This window comes from Mastomys coucha, unplaced genomic scaffold, assembly GCF_008632895.1.
Source record: "Mastomys coucha isolate ucsf_1 unplaced genomic scaffold, UCSF_Mcou_1 pScaffold14, whole genome shotgun sequence".
In the NCBI taxonomy this organism is placed as follows: Eukaryota; Metazoa; Chordata; class Mammalia; order Rodentia; family Muridae; genus Mastomys; species Mastomys coucha.
In genome coordinates, this window is record NW_022196896.1 from 25752150 (window position 1) to 25774062 (window position 21913).

Here is a 21913-nt window from a genome sequence, read left to right on the forward strand (position 1 = left end):
GCCGAGAGCTGGTTCCCCAAGTTGCTCGAGTAGCATTGTATCCTCCTAGAGTATTAAAGCAGTAAGTTGTGTGGACGTACTGTGGAAATGAATAGAATTCGGGTTACTTACACCTAAGCCCGTAATTCAGACTCCCAAGTACATTAAACTGGTAAATGCCTTCTTTGTTATGTTTTAATACGTCGCCTAAGAGACTCGTTAAAGAAACGTTTAGAGTTGAACGTTCAGTTGAAACATTAAGGCGTGTGTTGTCTTAACACTAAAGTGAAAAAGCCCATTGAGTTGGCTCGTACCTGCATTCTGAGCACTCCCGCAGACTGGGGTGGAAGCATCGCCGCGAGTTCAAGGCCAGCCTTGGCCTCTGCGTGAGCCTGTCTGAAACAAGCCCTGGACCAGCCAGCCACAACAAACAGAATAGGGTGAAGTGATCTTGATGTTTCCATTTTTTCCTTCTTTTTCCTTTTGGTTCCTTGAAGGTGCCTGAGTTTTGAGCCCCAATCTTTGTACCTTTGTAGCTTAAGGGGTGGGAGGGCTCAGTTTAATTCAGAATTAACAAAGGCTATTTTTAATCACCATGGGTCATGATAGCTTTAGGAGGTGAATGGTATTAAGTTGCTTATTTGGAAAGCTCTTTATAATTGCGCCCGCCCCTAAATGAAGCTGGTGTACAGCATGAAGTAGTCTAGTAAAATAAATACCCTTAAAAAAAATAAAGGCGGCTTTCAAATTTTGTTAAATGGGCTGAAAAGGCTCTTAACAATGCTAAAGCAGTAAACATGCCACAGAGGGTTTCCTTTTTTACTCTTTAATTTGTTTCAGACCTCATGCATAGAGGTCAGAAAACAAATCTCCTGAGTTTCTAGTCTTCACCATGTGAGTTGTGAGGATGGAACGTAGGTTGTCAGGCTTGGGAGCCAGCTGCTGTCATTACTTTCTGAGCCACCTTTCTGACCCCTCTATTTTTAATTATATCGTGTGTGTGTGTGTGTGTGTGTGTGTGTGTGTGTGTACATGTGTGTGGGCACATGGCACAACTATGGAGTTGCTTCTGCTTCCACCTTCTGCCCCCAAGGATAGGGCTGAGGCTGTCCGGCCCAGCCTCTCTGCCCCTTTTTAGTATGTAAAAGTACTTTCTTAGATATGTCAGCTTCCTTGGTTTTTTTTCCTTTAACTTTTGCTCCCTTGTAAGGTCACTTCCATTTTATATATATTTAATTTTTGGACCAAAGATTATCAGAAAGAAGTTACTAGCCTGATATCACAAATCTTAGCAGTCAGTCTGACTGGTCGTTTCTAGAGCATAGCATCAGAGCATAGCATAACTCCTCCCTGTGGGGGCATTCTCTTGCCCATCTTATTTCTTCTTTTTATCACTTAACCTCCTAATTTAGGTTTCAGTATAACTGTCTGCTGAAGAGCAGGGTATGATACTGAATTTTTTCTTAAAAACTTTCCGTGGAAGCTGGGAGTGTAGCGGAGTGCGTCTGTGATCCCAGCACTCTGAATTGCTGAGCGTTTGATCTAGGATTCACCGTGAGACTGTGTCTCAGAATCAGCCCAAACCAAACAACCCTCAAACCTGCCCCTGGAGCTTGCTTCCACCCACTGCAGTCCTGCTTCCTCTTCCTCTGCTGAATGCAGTTCTCTCCCCCTGGCATACTAGAAGTGCCACATAGGTCTCCACATAGGTCTCCTTGACGGCAGGCATCACGTGAGGTCCCGTTTGCTCGTCCATCTTCTGCAAGCTAGAACGTAGGAGACGTTCAGGAGAAGCTTGGGTGCATGCCTTGTAAATAGTCTTCATGAACTTACCAAATTGTAATGACCGTGGATAGTTAAGCGTTGTCTGTAGTCTGCCCTCCGTACCACAAACTCCATTCAGTTGGTGGATGAGGCGCTTGAACTCTTAGTGTTTTCTTGTTAGACACAATTAACTTTGACTGAATTTTGGCATGGGCACACAGACTTGAGTATTTATGAAATTTCCAAGCAGATAATAGACTTATGGGTAGTTGTGATGGAGAGAAGCTATGGATGGACAAAAAGGATGAAAAAGAAAAATCAAGTTTAAAATGGGATTGAATTTTTTTGCCTTTGATGGAATATTAGTGCCTGGAAAATGAGAAGGTTTTGTTTGTCTATAGGCCATTTAATTAAACAGTTTTTGTTGTGGTATTGTCATAATTGTCTTAGAATTTCCTTTAAGAGCTCAATGAGAAGCAAATAAAACCTGATTGTCTATTGATGTTGATCTTTGAGACTCAGCTTTACATGTAAGCTTTTTGCTTATATAGCTATCCTCAGGCCAGTGAATAAATAAGAATTCTTCTTTTTCTTTCTTCCTTCCTTCCTTTCTTTCTTTTCTTTTCTTTTTCTTTTCTTTTTTTTTTTTTTGCAACAGTTTCTCTGTGTAGCCCTGGCTGTTCTGGAACTTACTCTGTAGACCAGGCTGGCCTCAAATTCAGAAATCCGACTGCCTCTGCTTCCTAAGTGCTGGGATTAAAGGCATGCGCCATCACTGCAAAGCTGCAGTGCTAATTTAACTTGCAAAACTTCTATGTTAAAGTGTTTTGTAATTTTGTAAGGATTGTAAATTTTGTATTCATTTCATGTCCTCACTTAAGTCTTTTTCAGTCTGATTTTTGAGGCAGGTTTGCTGTAACAGCCTAGGCTGGCCTCCATCCAATACCATATATATGGCATATGGTTAAGGATAGCCATAGGCTCCCAACCCTCCTGTCTCTAATAGACCTTCCCACTGCACCTAGTACGTTGTTGTTGATGTTGGTGGTGGTGGTGGTGCTGTTTTCTTTTTTTGAAAGCTCAAATTCTCCATCATAGGCCTCTGCCGCCTCAGTGCTGGAGTCACAGGTGTTTGCCACCATTCTGTGTCCCAGAGTCAATCTGAGAGGCACAAAGTGGTGTGTGCCGTGTGAGGAGTACCTGAAAAGAGAATAGAAGGCATTTAAAGAATCGCCGTGAGCGCACTAGAAGGGAAGACTGGAACAAGTCATCGGAGCCCTGGCCTTTGCTGCTTAGTAGCTACATTCTTGAACAAGGCACTTCATTCTCGAAGCTCCACTGGAGTCGTTTGTAGACACAGAAGTTTGCTTCAGAAAGTTGGGAAGATCACTAAGATGTTTGTGAAAGTGCTTGGCACACAGTAGTATCATCTTACTGAATTTTTCACATAGCAGCCAACATCTCATGGATGACAACTGGTGTGTTTGCTTAGATTTTCACCGGCATCTTGCCTCACTGTTCATCAGTGTAGTCATTCGTACACAGTTCCTGACTAATTGTATCTACTGCTCTTCAGCCCCTCCCCCTTTCATCTCTGTTCTCCATGGTTCTTTATGCTTTTGTTAATATCAGAATTGTTTGAAAAGGATTTTGTTATCATGTCTTAGTCACATAGAACGCTGGGTTGACTGTGATGATGTTTTCATGCGTATGTATAGTGGTCTTTGATTACATCCATTTGGAGACTGCCTTTGCTTTCTTGGCTTTCACGCTTCAGTTCATCCTGTATACTATTTCCTATTGAAAAACCCTTTGGCTCCCATTGCCTGTATATTCAAATCTAGATTCTCCAGTCTTAAATTCTCTGGTTCTGTCTATTTTTTAAAGATGTTTTTACACTTCATTTTAATTATGTGTATTTGTGTTTATCTTTGTGTGGATATGTGCACGTGAGAGCAGGTGCCTTTGGAGGCCAAAGAGGGTGTTGGGTTTCCTGGAGCTGGAGTTATATGTGATTGAGAATCACCTAATATATTCATGCTTAGAACTGAACTTGGGCCTTCTCCAGGAACAACTGAATTCAGTTTCTTGTAGCCCAGAAGGCCTCTCACTATTTAGCTGTAGATAACCTTGGACTCAGTGATCCTTCTGCCTCCATTTTCCCAAATGCTGGGATTCTAGGCATGTGCTGTTACACCTAGCTTCAGTCTGATGCTTTCTTTTGCAGCTTATCACCTACTTGTTTTGCCAAAATTAATACTTGGCAATAGCAAGATGATTACGAGGTGAGTGCTATTACCATCAGGCCCTAATGATCAATCCTCGTTCAATTCCTAGAACCTGGTGGGAAGAGAGAAACAGTCTTTGCAAATTGTTCTCTAATCTGCAGTTGTTCCCTGGCAGACACACACACTCACACACACACACGTAAAAATTATTATTTTAAATTAATATTCCACTACTGCACTTCCTGCTTACTTCCTTTCCTTCTCGAGGCCTGGGCTCAAGTATTTCTTTCCTGGGGTAGATATAGATGTGGTCATCTACTCTCCCAAATAGTTTAACCTATTTTTAAATAATTTAAATATTTTGAAATTAAAATTACATTATTTCCTTCCTTCCCTTTCCTCTTTCACACCACCCTTGTTCTCAAATTTGTGGCCTCTTTTTTCCTTGTTACATCCACCCATATATATGTATGCTTCTGAATGCATGAGTACAAGCTGCTTAGCCTGTGTGTGTATGATCTCAGATTGACCTCTTGGTATTGGATAACTGATGGGGTGGCTCTTACTTGGGGGAAGGACATTTTTCCAGCTCCCAGCATTCTTGTTACCTGTAGCTCTTTGACTAGAATTGACCCCCGAGAGCCTTCGCCTTCCATCTTAGCATGTCCACTGCTGTCACCATCGTTTAAGACTTGTTCATGAAACCATGCTGATGACATTTCTAGGAGACACAGTCTCACAGGAAACCTGTTTCTCTGGCTCTTACAGTCTTTCTGTCCTTTGCTCTGCAATCATCCATAAATAAACCTTAGATGCAGGAATTGTCTTACAGATGTGTCCTTTGGGACTGGACACTACTGTAATGTCTTCTTGTTCATGCATTTTGATTGGTTGTAGATTTCTGTAATGGTCTCAGACTGTTGCAAAGGCCAGTTTCTTTAACGAGGGGTGAGAAGTACAGTGGTATAGGAATAGATTTAAAATGTATTCAGGAATCAAGGTGGTTCAGTAAAGTGCCAGTAACAAAAATTCCAACACCAGCCGTGGTTTGAATTGTTGGTCAGGGTTGAAGAGACTCCCAAACATTACAGGCTCTACTGCCCTTGGCTGCCTCCCTGAGGTACAAGTTCCTATTGCTGACAACACCATGCACTTTGACACAGAACCCAGAGGGATCTGAGCTGGAACTGACCTGAAGGCTTCCTCCTTCCTGATTTAGGACTAGGTTGGTACCAGAAGACACTATGCAAGCTTCCAAAAGAAGGAGGCAGCCAACAGTCCTACCCAGCAATTATGCCTCTGAACACAACCACCATCATGGCGCAACCCTAAGAGTGAGCAGTGGCATGCAGCCTTCATGGTAGCCAGCAGCTCTCCAATGGGAGAGGGCCCACTCAGTGGGAGGGCAAGTATGTCTGGGACTGGAAACGGAGCCCCAGGCTAGTGAGGTGATGGTCCTGAAGGAGAACCTACCTCTTTTGTTTCAAGATTTGGGCGTAGATATCTCCTGATCAGAATAATCACAGATCAGATCTTAGCCTGAGACTGTCTTGGTGTGTTCTCTGGTATCTTTGTGTGTTTGCTGCTTCTTTGCTTCTCTGCTGTTTAGAGATTTTATTCCTCATGTTCTAGTTAGTACGTTGCAGGAGTACTAGACCCCTTTCTTACTGTTTTGTTAGCTTGTTGTTGTTTTTGTTGGGGGTGGTATTTGTTTTTGAGACAGGATCTTAAATATGTATGTAGCCCTGGCTGGGTTGGAAATTGATTTGTAGACCAGGCTGGCCTTGAACTCACAGGAATCCACCTGTTTCTGACTTTTGAATGCTTGGATTAAAGGTATGTGCCACCACGTTGGCCATTTCTTTCTTTTGTAAATTATTTCCATAATTCTCGTTCCTATAGAAACACACTGGAATTATATGTACTTGAGATTGTAACTATCTTTTTACCACAAAGATTTTTAGTTTTGAGTGTCTTGTTTACTAGAGTTTTGTGTGGTACCCAATGGCTAGTAGCTGTTTCACTACTTGGAAACTATTGATAGTTATCTCTGGTTTTATTCGCTTCCACATTACTTAAATTTAAATCGTAGGGATCATTTTATATTTACCCTCCACCCCTCACATGCTCAGTGTGCGTTGTTCAGTGTGGACACCACTTCTGAGCTACATCTCCAGCCTTCAGGTTAGTTTTAGCTTCACTCTCATACTTCATTAATCATAGAGCCTCACCTCCAACTCCCAGCCCTTACTCTAGGTCAGGCCCAAATTGACCTGGAACTCACAACTATCTTGTGTCCTTCAGCCTTCTAAATGGTGGACTGTAGGCCTGAGTCCTCACACTCAGCTCTTAGATCCTGCTTTCAGTCTCTTCTTTCCTTGTGTCCAAGGACTAGATGAAATCAGGCTAGTCCTGAAGTTGAAGGAAGTCTCAGGAACTGAGGTGGTGTGTGGTCAGACATCTTGTCCTCTTTTCCTTCTAACTTGAGTAACTCTCTAACCCTCCACTGGAACTCTATATGCAGGTAGCTCAACGAAACAAAACCAACTACTTTTTACTTCAGAGTTTTATGCCTTTACTTAGTGGGTTTTGTTTTTATTTTGTTTTGTGTTTCTATTTCCTATTGAAAATTTCACTTGTTCTTTCAAATGTTAGAGTGGTAAATTCTGTGTGCCTCACACTTTCTCCCATTTCCTGCTTCCTGCTTTGTTGATTGTTTATTATAATATTTAACCAACTTGCTTTATTTTAAAGTTGGATGTAAATCCTTCACTGCTGTGTCTTGTTCATTCTTTTTTCCTACCAGATAGACAGTGAGCAAATCACAAGTGTATGATACTAAAGGGAGTGTTAGGTGTGCTGGGGAGGCTGGGATGGCGTCCCCAGCTCTGCAAGGTCGCTCGGTGCCCTCTGAGTTGCCGGCAGTGCTGCTGCTGTCCTTTTATCTGAATTCTGTCCATGGTAAAAATATGCTTGTATTATCATTTTGTATTGACAAAACAGCTGGGCTTTTTGGAAAGAAGAACTCATAGATTATTGTGACATTGAGGTTTTTTTTTCTTAAATAGGAACTTCCATGTTCAATGTTTAGAATTCATAATTAGATGTGGTTAGATTACATTTGCTTGTCAGTCTGAAATCTGTGGATCCAGTGAAGCGCTTGATGAGTGGGGCACAGTTCCTGTTTTCTTTGAGGATTAGCAGGCTTTAAAGATACAGTTGGTTTTTAGCACACTCCAGATTGAGAGGCTGCAGTTACTTGTAACCGCTAATCATATTCAGCTCTGTATATTCTGGCGTGTGTAATGCAGCAAGTTTGCAGGTCCTGTTGGCAATACATAATTATAGGAAATACTGTTTTTGTTTTCAGGAACTCCCAAATCTATTTGAACAAACATGTATCCAAATGTTACTGAAACATGTAATAAACTGTTTTAGGTGGTGTGGAGAGTAAAGGTGAAACCCTGTCTGGCTGCTAGGCTTTGGCCTGAGTGAGTCCCCTTCAGGGACTGCTGAGATTTCAGCAAATAGAGAAAGACTAGAGAAGGCTGTGTCTCCAGCTGAGTGTAGAGATGGGGAAAGAAGCCCAGAGCACATTGCTGCTGGTAGTCCGGTTTGATGTTCAACTGGGAGAACATGGAATGATGGGAAAGACTACAAGAGGCCAGGGTTTGGTGTGAGGAGCTCTGAGCACCAGTTAAGGATTCAGTGGACTTGGGTCTCTTGGCTGGGTGTCTGATTTTTTAGAGTTCCCTGGACGTAGCTGCCGTAGAAGAATGTTAATCTTGCTTTATTTAGGATGACTTAACTGAGACTTAGAGGGTTCTTTTTTTGTTTTCAAGACAGGGTTTCTCTGTGTAGCCCTGGCTGTCCTGGAACTCACTCTGTAGACCAGGTTGGCCTGGAACTCAGAAATCCGCCTGCCTCTGCCTCCCAAGTGCTGGGATTAAAGGCTTAGAGGATTCTTGAGAAACTCTAGGTCTGTGTTCTACACTCCTAAACAGACTTTTAAAAACAAACACCACCACCACCACCAACCAACCCAGCATAACAGCTCAGTGCTTGTTCTGTGTTTTCAAGTTTTCTCTAAGATCTTTCTGTTCCTGTGTAGCATGCTGTATTTCTTTATCAGACAGACCTGTTTGAGACCACTTTTACTGACACGGAATTAGTCATACAGAACTTTGCTTTTTAGTACTTCAGTATATCTACGCTGGGGCAGACCTCTGTCACTTCTGCCTCTGTTCATATTCAGTTGTGTTAGTAGCACGAATGTGAAGCTTTTAATATTTTCCTCTAGTATATCAGCTGCCAAAGCAAGCATGCTAGGAAGCATTTTTGTAGGTACTGTTGATAATACCAAGTTATAGGAAATAATTTTGTTTGTAGGAACTTCCCAATCTATTTGGAATAAGTATATATCCAAATTTGGGCCTATGGGTGAAATAAAGCCCTCTTGGAAATGTTAATTTTTTCTTTTTCTTTTTTCTTTTTTTGCTCGGTGACTTTTCCTACATACACAATCAAAGGTCTACATCAGCAATCTTTCTTTCTTTTTTTTTTTTAAAGATTTATTTATTTCATATATGTGGTTAAACTGTCTCTGTCTTCAGACACAGCAGAAGACAGCATCAGGTAATCATTACAGATGGTTGTGAGCCACTATGTGGTTGCTGGGAATTGAACTCAGAACCTCTGGAAGAGCAGTCAGTGCTTTTACCTGCTGAGCCATCTATCCAGCCCAGCAACCTATTTCTTAAGGTAGCAGGGAATACAGAAAAGACCATGTATCTCCATAACCCCATAAAATGTATCAAGCTGTGAAGTCTTAGAAAAGTTATTTAATTTAAAACATTTTAAATGTATGAATGTTTTACCTGCATGGATTTATGTTCACCACAAGCATGTCTGGTGTCTCTTGAGGCCAAATTGGGTGTCAGATACCCTGGGTCTGGAGTCACAAATAGTTACAGGCTGCTGAATAGGTGTTGGGAATTGAATCCCAAGCCATACCAAGAACAAATGCCTTTAACTGTGGAGGCAACTTCCCAGCCTATTTGACTGCATCATTCAGTCCTCCTGACTCAGCTTCCTGAGTGGAAGGGTAGTGGGTGTATGTTACTCTATGTGGTTTTTTATTTATTGATTTATTTTTTGCTTTGCTTTGCTTTGCTTTGCTTTTCGAGACAGGGTTTCTCTGTGTAGCCCTGGTTGTCCTGGAACTCACTCTGTAGACCAGGCTGGCCTCGAACTCAGAAATCCACCTGCCTCTGCCTTCCAAGTGCTGGGATTAAAGGTATGCACCACCACTGCCTGGTGGCTTTTTATTTTTAAGCCATTTTATGACTTGGTTTATATTTACTTATTTATTGATTTGGTAGAACAAATTATTTTCACCTAACACCAATTAATATTGGGTTTTTTGAATCAGGTTTCTTTGTGTACTACTCACTGGCTGACCTAGAACTTACTCTGTAGACCAGATTGGCCTCAAATTCACAGAGATCCACCCACCTCTGGTCCTGTCATTCCCCCCCCCCCCCAAGTGCTGGGATTAAAGAAAGAGGCACAGGCCACCACCCCCATCTTCATCCAACATTATTACATGAAAGAGTAAAGTAAAATGTATCTAGTAGGCATTGGTTGTATGTGGGTTTTTTTTCCCTTTCATGATTGAGGTTATGAAGTAACTCACCTTTTTAGTAGTAGGCAGATATGGAGCCTAGGAGAGATTTTTTTAAGTTAATGGGGTTTTTCTATAATATGACTCAAATCTTGAAGTTTCATTCTCTCTCAGCTTAGTAAAATATAGCACTGATAAGTTTGAACATAAAATACAGAAGTTTGTTCCCTTTTTCTTACCTACAGTCTACCTGTCCCTTTACAATGCTTTTTAAGAGTGAAATCTTAGTGGACAGGCCAGAGAAGCGTAGACTGTTCCTGTTGATTGAAAAAGTAAAATTCACTCAAATTTAGTTTGCTCTGATGTCAGGTATTTCTTCTTTGTTGTATTATCCCAATATTTTATTTAGACTTTTACTCAGTAATTTTTTGTGCTGGTTATTAGATTGTATGACTGTGAAAAGTAGATAGGCACTTAGAATATGAATGTATATATTTGGGGGGGGGGAGCTACATGGACAGAAGGAGTAGTTTGCTCTCATGTGCCCGCTCGGCTGTGTTCTAGGCAGTTTTCTGCTGTTTTGTTTTCTTCCAGAGGTTGCTGGAGACTGAGGCAGGGTGCTTCATGCATACTGCACTGCTTTGTTTCCCATGCTCACTTCCCAGGGTTCTTAGCCTCCCCTCCTGTTTTCTTTATGGTCTCAGTTCACAAGAGCTCTCACTTTAAAGTACTGATCCATGTAAACAGTAGTCGTGTGTGGTTAAAACAGTTTGCAGGCATGACTTGGTCATATGGCATGACGTTTGTCCTGAATCCAGTCCCCAGCCCTGGGCAGTGGTAGGGGTGTTGGTGAATTCAGGCAAGTTAAGACTTGATGTAAATGGGAAATCCACTTATTATGTAAGGTCAGCATTTTGAAGACAGAAAGTGCCTCATTCACTGTTTGCTGCTGCTGTTCCTTTTTTAAACCAGACCTCCTAGCTCATAGTTTATTGGTTGTTTTTCCTACTGTAACCCATTGAATTTAAATACTGGACTTTATTAATATCAGAAGTCATAAATATGGGTAAAAAAAATTTCGTCCAGGCACGTGCCTTTAACTTCAGGCAGAGGCAGGTAGATCTCTGAGCTCCCCACCAGCCAGTCTACACAGTGAGAGAGAGAGAGAGACCCTGTCTCTGAAGGAAGGACAGACAAGATGTGTTTCAGTAAGGATGGGATGATAAGGATGGGATGCTGATTGTCTGCAGGAAGAGCTAGCACAGTGGTCCTGACAGGTGTGTCTGCTCAGTTGTAGATAGATAGGAGCCTTTGCCTTTGTCTTCTAGGTTGGCTTCTTCCCGTGTTACAATTTAACAGGCGGTAAGCTATCCCACTGAGTGTTAAAGACATGCAAGGACAGTGTAAATGAGGTTCTTGTCTGCCAGAGAATAGGCAGTTTTTTCTTCTTAGTCCTTTATAGTGTGTGGTATTTTTTTCCAAGAAAAGCAGACAGCATTCAGATTGGGCCACACTGTGATCCTCTTTCCCCATTAAGGCCCTTTAGGATGGAGTAGACTCTATCCTTGGGTAAGCCCCGGGTACTTGCATTCTGGTTGTCAGAACAGTGTCTGGAGTTCTTAGAGCCTGCTTGAGCTGGTGGTAAATTTGGGCCTTAGGCATTGAGCCAAAGGATCTATTTTACCAAAGAATGTTTAGGGTATCTAGTAGTAACTCCAGTCGTGTTGATACTTATGCCCCTTCTGATGACTTCACTGCTGCCCCCACTCTACCCCTACCCCAGCGTAGCAAGTGTGTGCTCCCACTTTGCATGTACGTGTGTAAAGCATTTTGTATATTTTCTAGTCCGTTGCCTCTCATGTCAGACACATGGAAACTATTTCAGGACTGAGAAGGATAATGGAAGGTCTGTTTGAAGCGAGGCCTTAGGTTCTACGTTCCCATTGCTTTTCAACATAGGTCACAGCCTGGCAGTGAAATCAGAAGGTTGCTGCCCTACTTACTAAATAAATGGAGATAATAAGCTTCATCATTTATCATTGGAAGAATTATGATAGTGTATTTTTGTATCCTTGTAGTATATTCATGTATAATTACCAAATTTTGAAAATCATTTTCTGTAGCCAAGTACTGGTTATTAATGTCCAGATTTCTCTAGGTTGCATCATTTTTAATGGGGGAGAGCTTACAGGCTGGCTTAGTGGGTAAAGGTGCTTCCTGTGCTAGCCTGGAACCCTCATGACTCTGCAGAGTGGTTCTCTGATATCCATACTTTAATAACAACAACAACAATTAATTTTACAGCTTAATGTGCCTGAGATTTTGTCCAGTCTTCTTCCTCATGAAAAGTTATGACTGCCGCCTCATCCCTCTATGAGACTGCCCTTTCTGCTTAGAGTAGCCTGGTGCTCCCTTACCACCTTCTTGGCCATGGAGTTGGTGACTTCCGATTTATCAGTTTAGTTTTTTCTTTTTCCTTTGGTGTTTGGAAACGGTCTCATGTAGCTCAGACTGGCCTTGCTCTCCTAATTGTCCCAGTGCTAGGATTACAGGCATGCACCACTGCCTAGCAAAAGGCAGGGACGCCCGAAATCTGTCTCTGGGTACGTAGCAAGTTTGAGACCTAGACCGGGAAGGAGGGTTGGGAGTGATGCTGGGAGGAGTTAGTTCTTAGCGTTAGTTACTGCTTGGTTCTGGGTTTTGTTTTCTCTTTACTTTTGAAAAACAGGGAACTTGCTTGTATCATGTTTTTTTCAGGCATGTATGTCATGTCTGAGAAACATTTTTTTGAATGAATGTGAAGTCTGAAAACTTATGTAATACTTTTCATAGATAAGTTTCTATTGTAGATACTGTTAGATTTTTAATTTTAGTTTCTGTGTACTTCCAAATTTTATAGGTAGCTATGATTATGCTTTCGCAGTATACTTAGAGATTAAGTTGGATGTCTTATTGAGGATATGCTACTATGGTCAATTGGAGCCTTTTACCAGTGGCACCTAAAACCTGAGTATCTTAAAGCCTGCAGTACTTGGGTCTGTTGATACAATGTTATGTATTAGACCTGATGGGTAGGTAGTCACTTCTCTCCACTTGATTGTCTTGAGTGTATTTCAGTTGCTTTGTTTATGTTTGTCTCGTGCTCTGGGGTTTGATTAAGATGCATTGTGGCTTATTTGTTGTAAATAGTGCTATATTGAATATTCTGTACATACCTTTATGCACGGAGTCAAGTTTATTGTTACATTTATTTGTTTATTTGTGTGGGTGTATAGACCTGTGCATAAAAGTCACAAGTCAGCTCATATAGGCCCTGAGATGGAACTTAGGTTGTTTAGCTTGGTGGCAAAGGCCTTTACCCATTGTGCCACCTTATTGGTCCAAAATTTCTTTTGATTGGATATCAAATTGGTGGTTACACCTGTTTTCTATAAAGTACAAAAAAAGTACCCATTGCCCTGTATTGTCACAAGTACTATATCTTAGGATATTTCCTTTTTCTTTATTCTTTTTTTTTCTTTTTTGTCAATCTGATAAAAATATCTTGGTGTTGGACTGGAGAGATAGCTCAGCGGTTAAGAGCATTAACTGCTATTCCGGAGGTCCTGAGTTCAGTTCCCAGCAACCACATGGTGGCTCACGATCATCTGTAATGGAGAGCTGATGCCCTCTTCTGGTGTGTCTGAAGACAGCGACAGTGTACTCCCATATATGAAATAAATATATAAAATCTTAAAAATTCCTGTTATCTTTTTTTTTTAAATCCTGGTGTTTTAATTATAAATGAGGTTAGACTTTTCATGTTGTTTTAATTCTGTAATTTACCTTTTATATTTATTGTGGGGGAGGGGCACACATGCTTGCAAACACCTTATCAAGGTGTGCTTGTGGAGGTCAGGGGACTTTGGGGATTCAGTCCTATCCTGTGGGTCCTGGGGATTAAACTCAGGTCATTAGATATGGCGGCAAGCATCTTGCCCCTGACCTCACTTGCCCTCTTCCGTGATATATTTTTCATAAGATGGTAGGCTTTTTGCTTTCCTATGTAGTTGGAGGTGAAGCCCGTGACTGTGCATCCTAGTGAGCATTCTGTCACTGAGCTTTGATACCCAGTCTCAAAAGAGGGAGTGGGGGGCAGGGACAGAGACTGAGAAAGGACTGGCCACTTAGTTAAGACCTTCAGGCTTTGAAGCCATCCAGTGTCTTACTGTTGGCAGTATTCTCAGGCATGCCAGTGTCCCTCCTTGTGATTCAGGAATAACCAGACTTATAATAAGCTATTAATGGAAGCCAAGACAGGTTAAGGTGTCATCAGTTAGTGAGCTGAAGACAATCACACACACATTAGTCTTCAAATGTTTCCCTTCTCGAACTTTGGTGTTCTTCAGTGTTCCTGGTTGTTACTGTAGAAGTAGTACTAGGTTAGTGATTGAAATAAAACATTATTCAAGGACTTGAGAGAAGTCAATATTGGATCTAGAGATTAGATCTATGATAATTGAATAGTTTTTTTAATTGTTAAAATAGTCTTGTTTATTTTGAATATATTTGGTGCTGCAGATCATGCCAAAGATGGCAGTTAGATGGTCTCTGCAGCCAGTGGTGGGCATGGATTTCAGCCCCTTGGTAAGAAAGAAGCTAAGAAATATATAAACTATGACAAACATGGAGGATGGATTTTTTTGCTGCTGTTAGGTGTTCTAGAGGAAAGATGCTAAGTAAGATTTGAAGGATGATTAGGAGGTGGCTGGAGTTGTAAGTAGCAAGGAAGACAACAGAGAAATCTACTTAAACACAGTAGTGTTTTCTTCAAATGCTATGTTTTAGGCAAGGATGACTTTTGTTGAGGTGGAGAGAACAAAAAGTCCAGCAGTAGCTGGATTTGTGGCAAATGCGTATTGTCCAGTGCTCAGGAGTCTGGGGGGGCACGGCAAGGGCAGGTCCAGCTTGGGCTGAGTAGTGTAAGAACCAGTCTCAAAAACAAGACAGTTAAAACTAAAAATCTACCAGGTACTTAAGGCCCTTCCACGTTGTGCTAAACCTTACAGATTTTAAAGAGTAAGGGGAATCATTTCAAGTAACAGCAGGAACAATTTAGCATTTTAGAGGTCACTGCCTATGGAGTGATTAAGAAGGGAAGACTGGAAGCAGTTGGGAGAACTTTGGGGCTAATCCAGGTGAGAACATTAGGGCTAAGGCTCAGGGGTTATATGAAGCTTATTGGGAAAACTGGAGTCATATTTTTTTGTGTTCATTAGGGATTCTGTTCTATAGAATCCCATTGAGATTCAGTTTCATGGAACTGGGTGTATTATTTTGCAGAAGTTTTTAATTGAACTTGTTTTTAATTGTCCTGTTGTTTTATGTGTGCTGGGTGTAATGGCCCACACTGTAATCTCTCACTTGGAGTAGAGGCAGGAGGACTGTGTTGTAGGCCAGCTGGGGCAGTGCAGGAAGACTCAACAGGTTTTATACGCAGTTCAGCATGCCTAGTGATCATTTTAGAGGGAAAGAAAACTGGATTAACTTGCCTTTGGAAAAAAATCAATGTCTTGGTAGATCACTTTTTGTTATTCCATATAGGAATTTATACTTTCTGTGTGCTAATTTTTTTTCTTTTTTTCCCCTAAAGGTTATTAAAGGAAGATGGTGGATCGCCTGGCAAACAGTGAGGCAAACACTAGACGCATAAGCATTGTGGAGAACTGTTTCGGAGCAGCTGGTCAGCCCTTGACCATCCCTGGGCGTGTGCTTATTGGAGAAGGAGTATTGACTAAGCTGTGCAGAAAGAAGCCTAAAGCAAGGCAGTTTTTCTTATTTAATGATATTCTTGTCTATGGCAATATTGTTATTCAGAAGAAAAAGTATAACAAACAACATATTATTCCCTTGGAAAATGTCACCATTGATTCCATCAAAGATGAAGGGGAATTACGGAATGGATGGCTTATTAAGACACCAACTAAGTCGTTTGCGGTTTATGCTGCCACTGCCACGGAGAAGTCAGAGTGGATGAATCACATAAATAAGTGTGTCACTGATTTACTCTCCAAAAGTGGGAAGACACCTAGCAATGAGCATGCTGCTGTCTGGGTTCCTGACTCTGAGGCCACTGTGTGTATGCGCTGTCAGAAAGCAAAATTCACACCAGTGAATCGGCGGCACCATTGCCGCAAATGTGGCTTTGTTGTTTGTGGTCCCTGCTCTGAAAAGAGATTTCTTCTTCCCAGCCAGTCTTCTAAGCCTGTGCGGATTTGTGACTTCTGCTATGACCTGCTTTCCACGGGGGACATGGCTGCATGTCAGCCGACTAGATCAGACTCTTACAGTCAGTCATTGAAGTCTCCTTTAAATGATGCATCTGATGATGACGACGATGATGATAGCAGTGACTAAGGACATGCTGTGAAATATTTAAGTGACTGCCTGAGAATCAGCTTCGGGGGCTCTCTCAGTTTTGCTCTAGCCATGACTGCCTGCGAAGTCTTAACCTCTGTGCCTCTCTGTATCCTGTAGAAAGCAGCCCTGTGCTTTCTGCTCCTCTCTGCACTCACAGGGCAAGCTGTTGCAAGTGCATCCGTTAGGGTCTTGGCTTCCTACTCTCCTTATTTCTAGGTTATTTTCTTGTGAGTTGGAAAAGATGTTTATTTAACAGATCTTGTATTATATTTTCCTCCTGATATAGAAAAACTAAAAGCACAGAATGATGGAACAAGAGTATGATGTGATTGATATCTGTGGCTTTTCCCCAAGCATTCTATGTAATGGTTAAGACACCAGTAACAGAACATGGTTTGGAAATTCTTTATTCTCTTTTTTCAATACCAAGTGGTGCCTTACTGTGGCAGCATTGTCACTGTCACTGAAATAAACGTAAGCCCTACCTTCTTACTTCTTTGATTGATTTAAACACACTGGTGCTCTTACAGGTGGAGAATGAGTGTTTGATGGATGTAGGTAAGAGGATTTATTTGACAGCTATGAGGAACTAAATTTAGAGTTATCTCCACTCTTATATGAATACTTATCTTTCATAAAATAGTTGTGATTATATTTTTACATCTTTTAGGCACCAAATTATCATGGTCACATATGTGTTTAAAATTAGCCAGTTGCCACTGTTCGGAATTAGATTTGAAATTCATCACTAGTATAGAAGTGGCATATTCCACTAGCTTCTACTTTCCTAATATATTTTTACAAATAACCTTATTTGTTTTACATTATTTCTAAAAGGAAAAATCTGAGGAAACCCTTATATTTTCTAACAGGGTTTCTCTGTGTAGCCTTGCTTGTCCTGGAACTCGATTTGTTGACCAGACTGGCCTTGAATTCTCAAAAATCCACCTTTGCCTCCCCGGACACCATTACCACCTGGCAAAAATGAAGTTTTAAGGAAATCCTCCTAGAAGGACATGGAGTCTTATAGATCTGAAGAGATCAGAGTTTGACTAGATTTCCTGTCTGCCAGCATCATTGTTGTTGTTTTTTTGTTTTTTTGTTTTTGTTTTTTTTTTGGTGAAATAATCTTGATCTACAACGTGGTGTTGTATTTTACAGAGTTTATGAAGCCCCAAACAAATTTTATTTTTGTAAAACAATTGTATGTTTAATCTGTTTCTGAAATCATTTTGCAATATATGGAAATAGAGTAGCAGTTTATTTCTAAATTGTGACCATCGGTTGAGATTGCTTTGAGAACTGGTAGTTACTCTCTTTATGTTTGGAGGCAGCCATTATACTGTAGGCCTGCTCACTGCATAGCACTGGATATGCCGTGCACATTCTGGCCGCTGGCATGCCGCAGTAGTAACTAAGTTTTCAAATGTGGGAAGCCAGCAGGCTGAAAGTTCTGGGTTTTTTTGTTGTTGGTTTTTTTTTGTTTGTTTTTTTCCAGAGTTCTTTTCAAACCCTGCCCGCCTTTTCAAATTTTAAAACCTGCATATTCTGCAGATGTCCTGGGGTTTGATTCAGTAACTTGTGAATGGAAGAGTCATTGGTGTTTCACTGTGTGGTTACAGTACTAATTTTACTTTTCAGTTTTGAAAGTGTATGAGCTATATAGGTCTCCCTGTAGGAAATGTGAGAAAAAGCACAATAGAACATGGCTCGGTGGTTTCGGTCCTGATTTTTGTTTTGGTTGCTTTTACTATCAGATGGATTTGTGTTTGTTTCAAAGCAGCATATACAGTATATCAGTAAGCATGTTTGAAAGGACCATAAAAATCAGAGAAATGCTGATGGAAACTTGGAAATTCAGGAACCAAGGGGAAATGTCCTGAGATAACATTTGCATTGTCGACCTCTGTTGACTGTTTTTACAATAAAAATATTTTGCAGCTTATTTCCTGTGTTTTTTATACTGTAACTTGAAACATTTCCTTTTCTAACTGTAAGCTGTGCATAGTTCCACCTTAATGTTTATTAGCTGTGAATGCCCAGCATGTAGACACTAATGGAGAATTTGGTTTTTTTAGACTAGTCTGGCCTCAAACTATGTAACAAGTAGTAGCTCTAAGTGCGAAGCTGAGAATTCCCTTGAACTGATCCTCCTGCCTCCACAGCCTGAGTGCTAGAATAGCAGGCTGGGTTGACACTTAGGGAGTACTGAGGTCCTGAGTTCTAGGCAAGCACCCTACCTGCTGAGCCACACACCAGCCGGTTCTGCTCTCTAGGAGGTGCAGATGCGGGATTGGCAGAATTGCTTTTCAGATCTTGGTTTGTTTATTTGTTTTGTTTTGACTTGGAAAACTGTTTAGTACAAAACTCCATGCACAAGTTTTACAGGCCCTTGACCTTGGGGCCACAGCTGTGTTAAAGTCAGCTTGCTTGTCTCTCTGGGCTCTGATTCTGCCCCAAAGCACAGTGTATGCTTAGAGGTGGATCATGGTGCTTCAGCGAGCTGCTCTCAGGCTGTCCCCCTCTTGGTGACTCTTAGCATCTTAATTTTCTGGGAGTAGAAAGAACAGGGAGATTCACTGGTATCGCCCCCTTTGCTATCCAGTTAATTGTTAAGTAATCCACATTAAAATGATAGTTGAAAAGCTTTGGTTTTATCAGGGGAAAAAAAGAATTTACCACTTTACCAGACATTTGTGCATGTGCCTGTGAGTTTGGAGAAAATATCACTGAGTGCCTTTGTTAACATCAATTTTAGCAGCTTTATTTGAAACATCTTCCATGTTGCCTGCTACGCTCACCTGTTTTGAGATGTTCAGTTCAGTAATTCATATTCATTAAAGCTGTCACTGAGGTTTGAATACCCATCATGCCCTGCTCAGGAGGCACTCCCTGGTACCCTGGTCTCAGGCAACTATTTTCTATCTCTTTTTTTTCTTTTTTCTCTTTTTAGGGGTGGGGTGGGGGTGGGTCAGGGGTTGTTTTATAGCAGAATCATTCACTGTGTAGCCTCTGGGGACCCATTTAATTCACTAACTTGTTTTTATGGTTCATTTGTATAGCATTAATGAGCACTTAACACTCTTATTACCAAATAACTTTTTCAGTTAAGTTTATTTGTGTGTGAACTTGCGCACACTCCTACTCTTTCGGGTCTGGGTGTGTGTGTTGTACATGTGTGCACCAGCTCGCTTGTGAGAGCCACTTGTGTGTAAGTGTAAAACCTGGAGAGGGCATTGACACCTCTGGAGCTGGAGTTACAGGCAATGGTAACTTGTCAGATTTAAGATGCTGGGAGTTGACCCCTCTTACCTGGAACCCAAGCAAGCATTCTTAGCCGCTCAGCCATCAGCCCTTACTTTACTTACTTTCATGGTCCTTTTATAGTGGCTATACAAATTTACCTTCATCTTGATAATAGCCATGTGAGCTCATCGTGGGTTTGTTCTCTGGTGATTAGGGACACTAAACACTTTTTAAATATATGTGCTGATGTTTTGTGTGTCTAGGAAAATCTCTGCAGCTAAGTCCTTTCTAGTAGTAACTGGGCAGAAAAGGCATATTAATGCAATTCTTACTAACACTGGCTTTGTTTGTCTTTGGCATGTCCTAGAAGATAGATGATTTCTGTCTTCTGAGCCACTCAACATCCAGAAGTGTAATTTACCCACTGACTGAAGAGAAAAGCTCATGAAATTCACCAGTGTTTTATATGCCTGGAAATTCCTAGTGAAGTGTACTGAGTTTTCTATTCCACTAGAAGACAGTCCCTAAGCCTTTCTGGAGGCACTGTGGGGATGTGTTTTGTGAGTCAGTAACTGGAGTGACTAGAAAACAGGAGGAAAGCTTGGTAACCAGGGCAGGATTAAGTGATTGTTTCCAAAATAATTCAGAAAAAAAATGGATTAAGCTTCATCAGAATTAAATTTGTGGTTCAAACAACTCCATCATAAATACTGGAAGGACCTGGCCATGGTGGTACATACCTGTAATCCTAGCACTTGGAAGTCTGAGGCACAAGGATCCATCAGAAATTCCAGTCTAGCTCAGCCATGCTAAATTAGCAAAACTTGTCTCAGAAACAAAACAAAACAAAACAAAAAACAAAACAAAAAAAAAACCAGAAACAAAATATTTGCAAATTGTGTGTTGGATTATAGGGTCCATAGGAAAAAAACATATTTATCATTAACCCCGATGCTGCCCCTCATGTGGTTCCAGAACTCAGGAGCCTGGATGTAATCCTCATAGTCAGGATGGTGAGTGGGAAACCAGCCAGGTTCTGTCCCCCAAAATAAAACACTTAAATACTCAATTTTAAAAATAGGTAAAAGATAGCCCAAGCCACCCCCTGAACTTGCTGGGTTCCCTGCACCCATATCAGGCTAACCAGCATTCCTCTATGCTGGCCGCCGAGGGCAGCCAGACACACATGGCATACACTCACAGACACAAGCTAAGTCTTTTTTAGAAGATATTTAAAACTATTTGATCACTGTGCTGGCTAGTTTTACGTCAACTTGACACAGTTAAGTAAACGGAGGAGCCTCAGTTGAGAAACTGCCTCCTTAAGATTGGGCTGCAGGCAAGCCTGGAGGGCATTTTCTTAGTGATTGATGGGGAGGGCCTAGCCCATTGAGCCCCTTGTGGGTGGAGCCATCCCTGGTAGAAGCAGGCTAAACACCCCTTTAAGAGCAAGCTATTAAGCAGCCTCCCTCCACGGTTCCTACCCTGCTTGAGTTTCTGCTCTCACTGTTTTTGATGATGAACTGTTATATGGAACTGTGTTTGAAATAAACTCCTCCCCAGTTGCTTTCGGTCCTGGTGCCTCATTACAGCAATAGTAACCCTAAGACAGCCAGTTGCCCTGTACGTAAACTGATCTTTCATCACCAACCATATCTGTCCTCAACTCTTGCCTTACCCAGGAGTCTCCCTTCCTCAGACAGCCCAGCACCCTTCCACCCTCCTCCGCTCAGCCTCTCACAGGGTTGGCCCACTTGCTCTGCTCATCCACCAAGCTGCTCCTACCATTCATCCTCGGCCCTGCACTCCTTAGTCTCACTTGGGGTCCATCCTCTGCTTTCTGGACATTCTTTGGACTCTGGCCCATGACACTGCTTTCATTCATTCTGCACTGGTCTCTGTTGTGTGAGCTTCAGGTTTCAATACGAGACCACCTTCCTTGGCTGCCAGCACTGACACTTATTTAGAGGGCAGCTTGGTCTCAGAATCCTCCCATGGGCTACCCTGCATACGACCCCACTCCCTGTTCTTGAGCATTCTCATTCTGACCTTTGACACCAGATCCTGGGCCTCCCTCTTGTGTAGAAGATCTCCTCACCCCATCTTGGATGATTGCTACGAGGCCGTCTCTCGAGGTGCTCTTAGCTCTCACATCTCAAGACAGGCTGCTCCATCAGGTGGGCCGTCCCCTCTCTGGGTTCTGCCTCCTGCCCCAGGCTGCCTGTTCCAACATTCCTCAGCCTGCGCAGGCCTCTTGTCGGCAGGTTCTTCCTTGGTTCCTCCCTTGCACTGGCCCACTAGCTGGACCTTAGGAGTGAACTGTTCACAAGGAAACTGGAAGAGGAATGCCTATCACAGTGTATACAAACTATTCAGTGTGAGAAGGAAAGAAGGGAGAGAGGGAAGGAGGGAAGAGGGAAGGAAAAAAGAAGAGGAAGGAAGGAAAGAAGAAAGGAAGGAAAGAAGGAAGGAAAGAAGGGAGGAAGGAAGGAAAAATATGTTTTCAAGAGAAACAGCATGCACAAACAAGACAGATGTGACCTCAGCTTTGGCACTGCCCAGGCTGAAGACAGCATCGGACAGACAAGCCAAGGCCTGCCTCTCAGCCATCCTGCAGAGGAGGGTTTGAAAGTCATTGCTTCACACCAAGTCCCTTGACCCAGTTTGTCACAGC

General features: G+C 41.9%; 1 protein-coding gene across 1 annotated transcript in view; it reads left to right on the forward strand.

Moving 5' to 3' along the window:
- Positions 1-17938, forward strand: part of Plekhf2 (pleckstrin homology and FYVE domain containing 2) — an 18806-nt gene extending 868 nt beyond the window's left edge. The window contains exon 2 of the mRNA XM_031366638.1: positions 15227-17938. Within this exon, the coding sequence (XP_031222498.1) occupies positions 15241-15990 (750 nt within the window). The 5' untranslated portion in view covers positions 15227-15240 and the 3' untranslated portion in view covers positions 15991-17938. The remainder of the gene's footprint in view (positions 1-15226) is intronic.
- The last annotated feature ends 3975 nt before the right edge of the window (positions 17939-21913 follow it).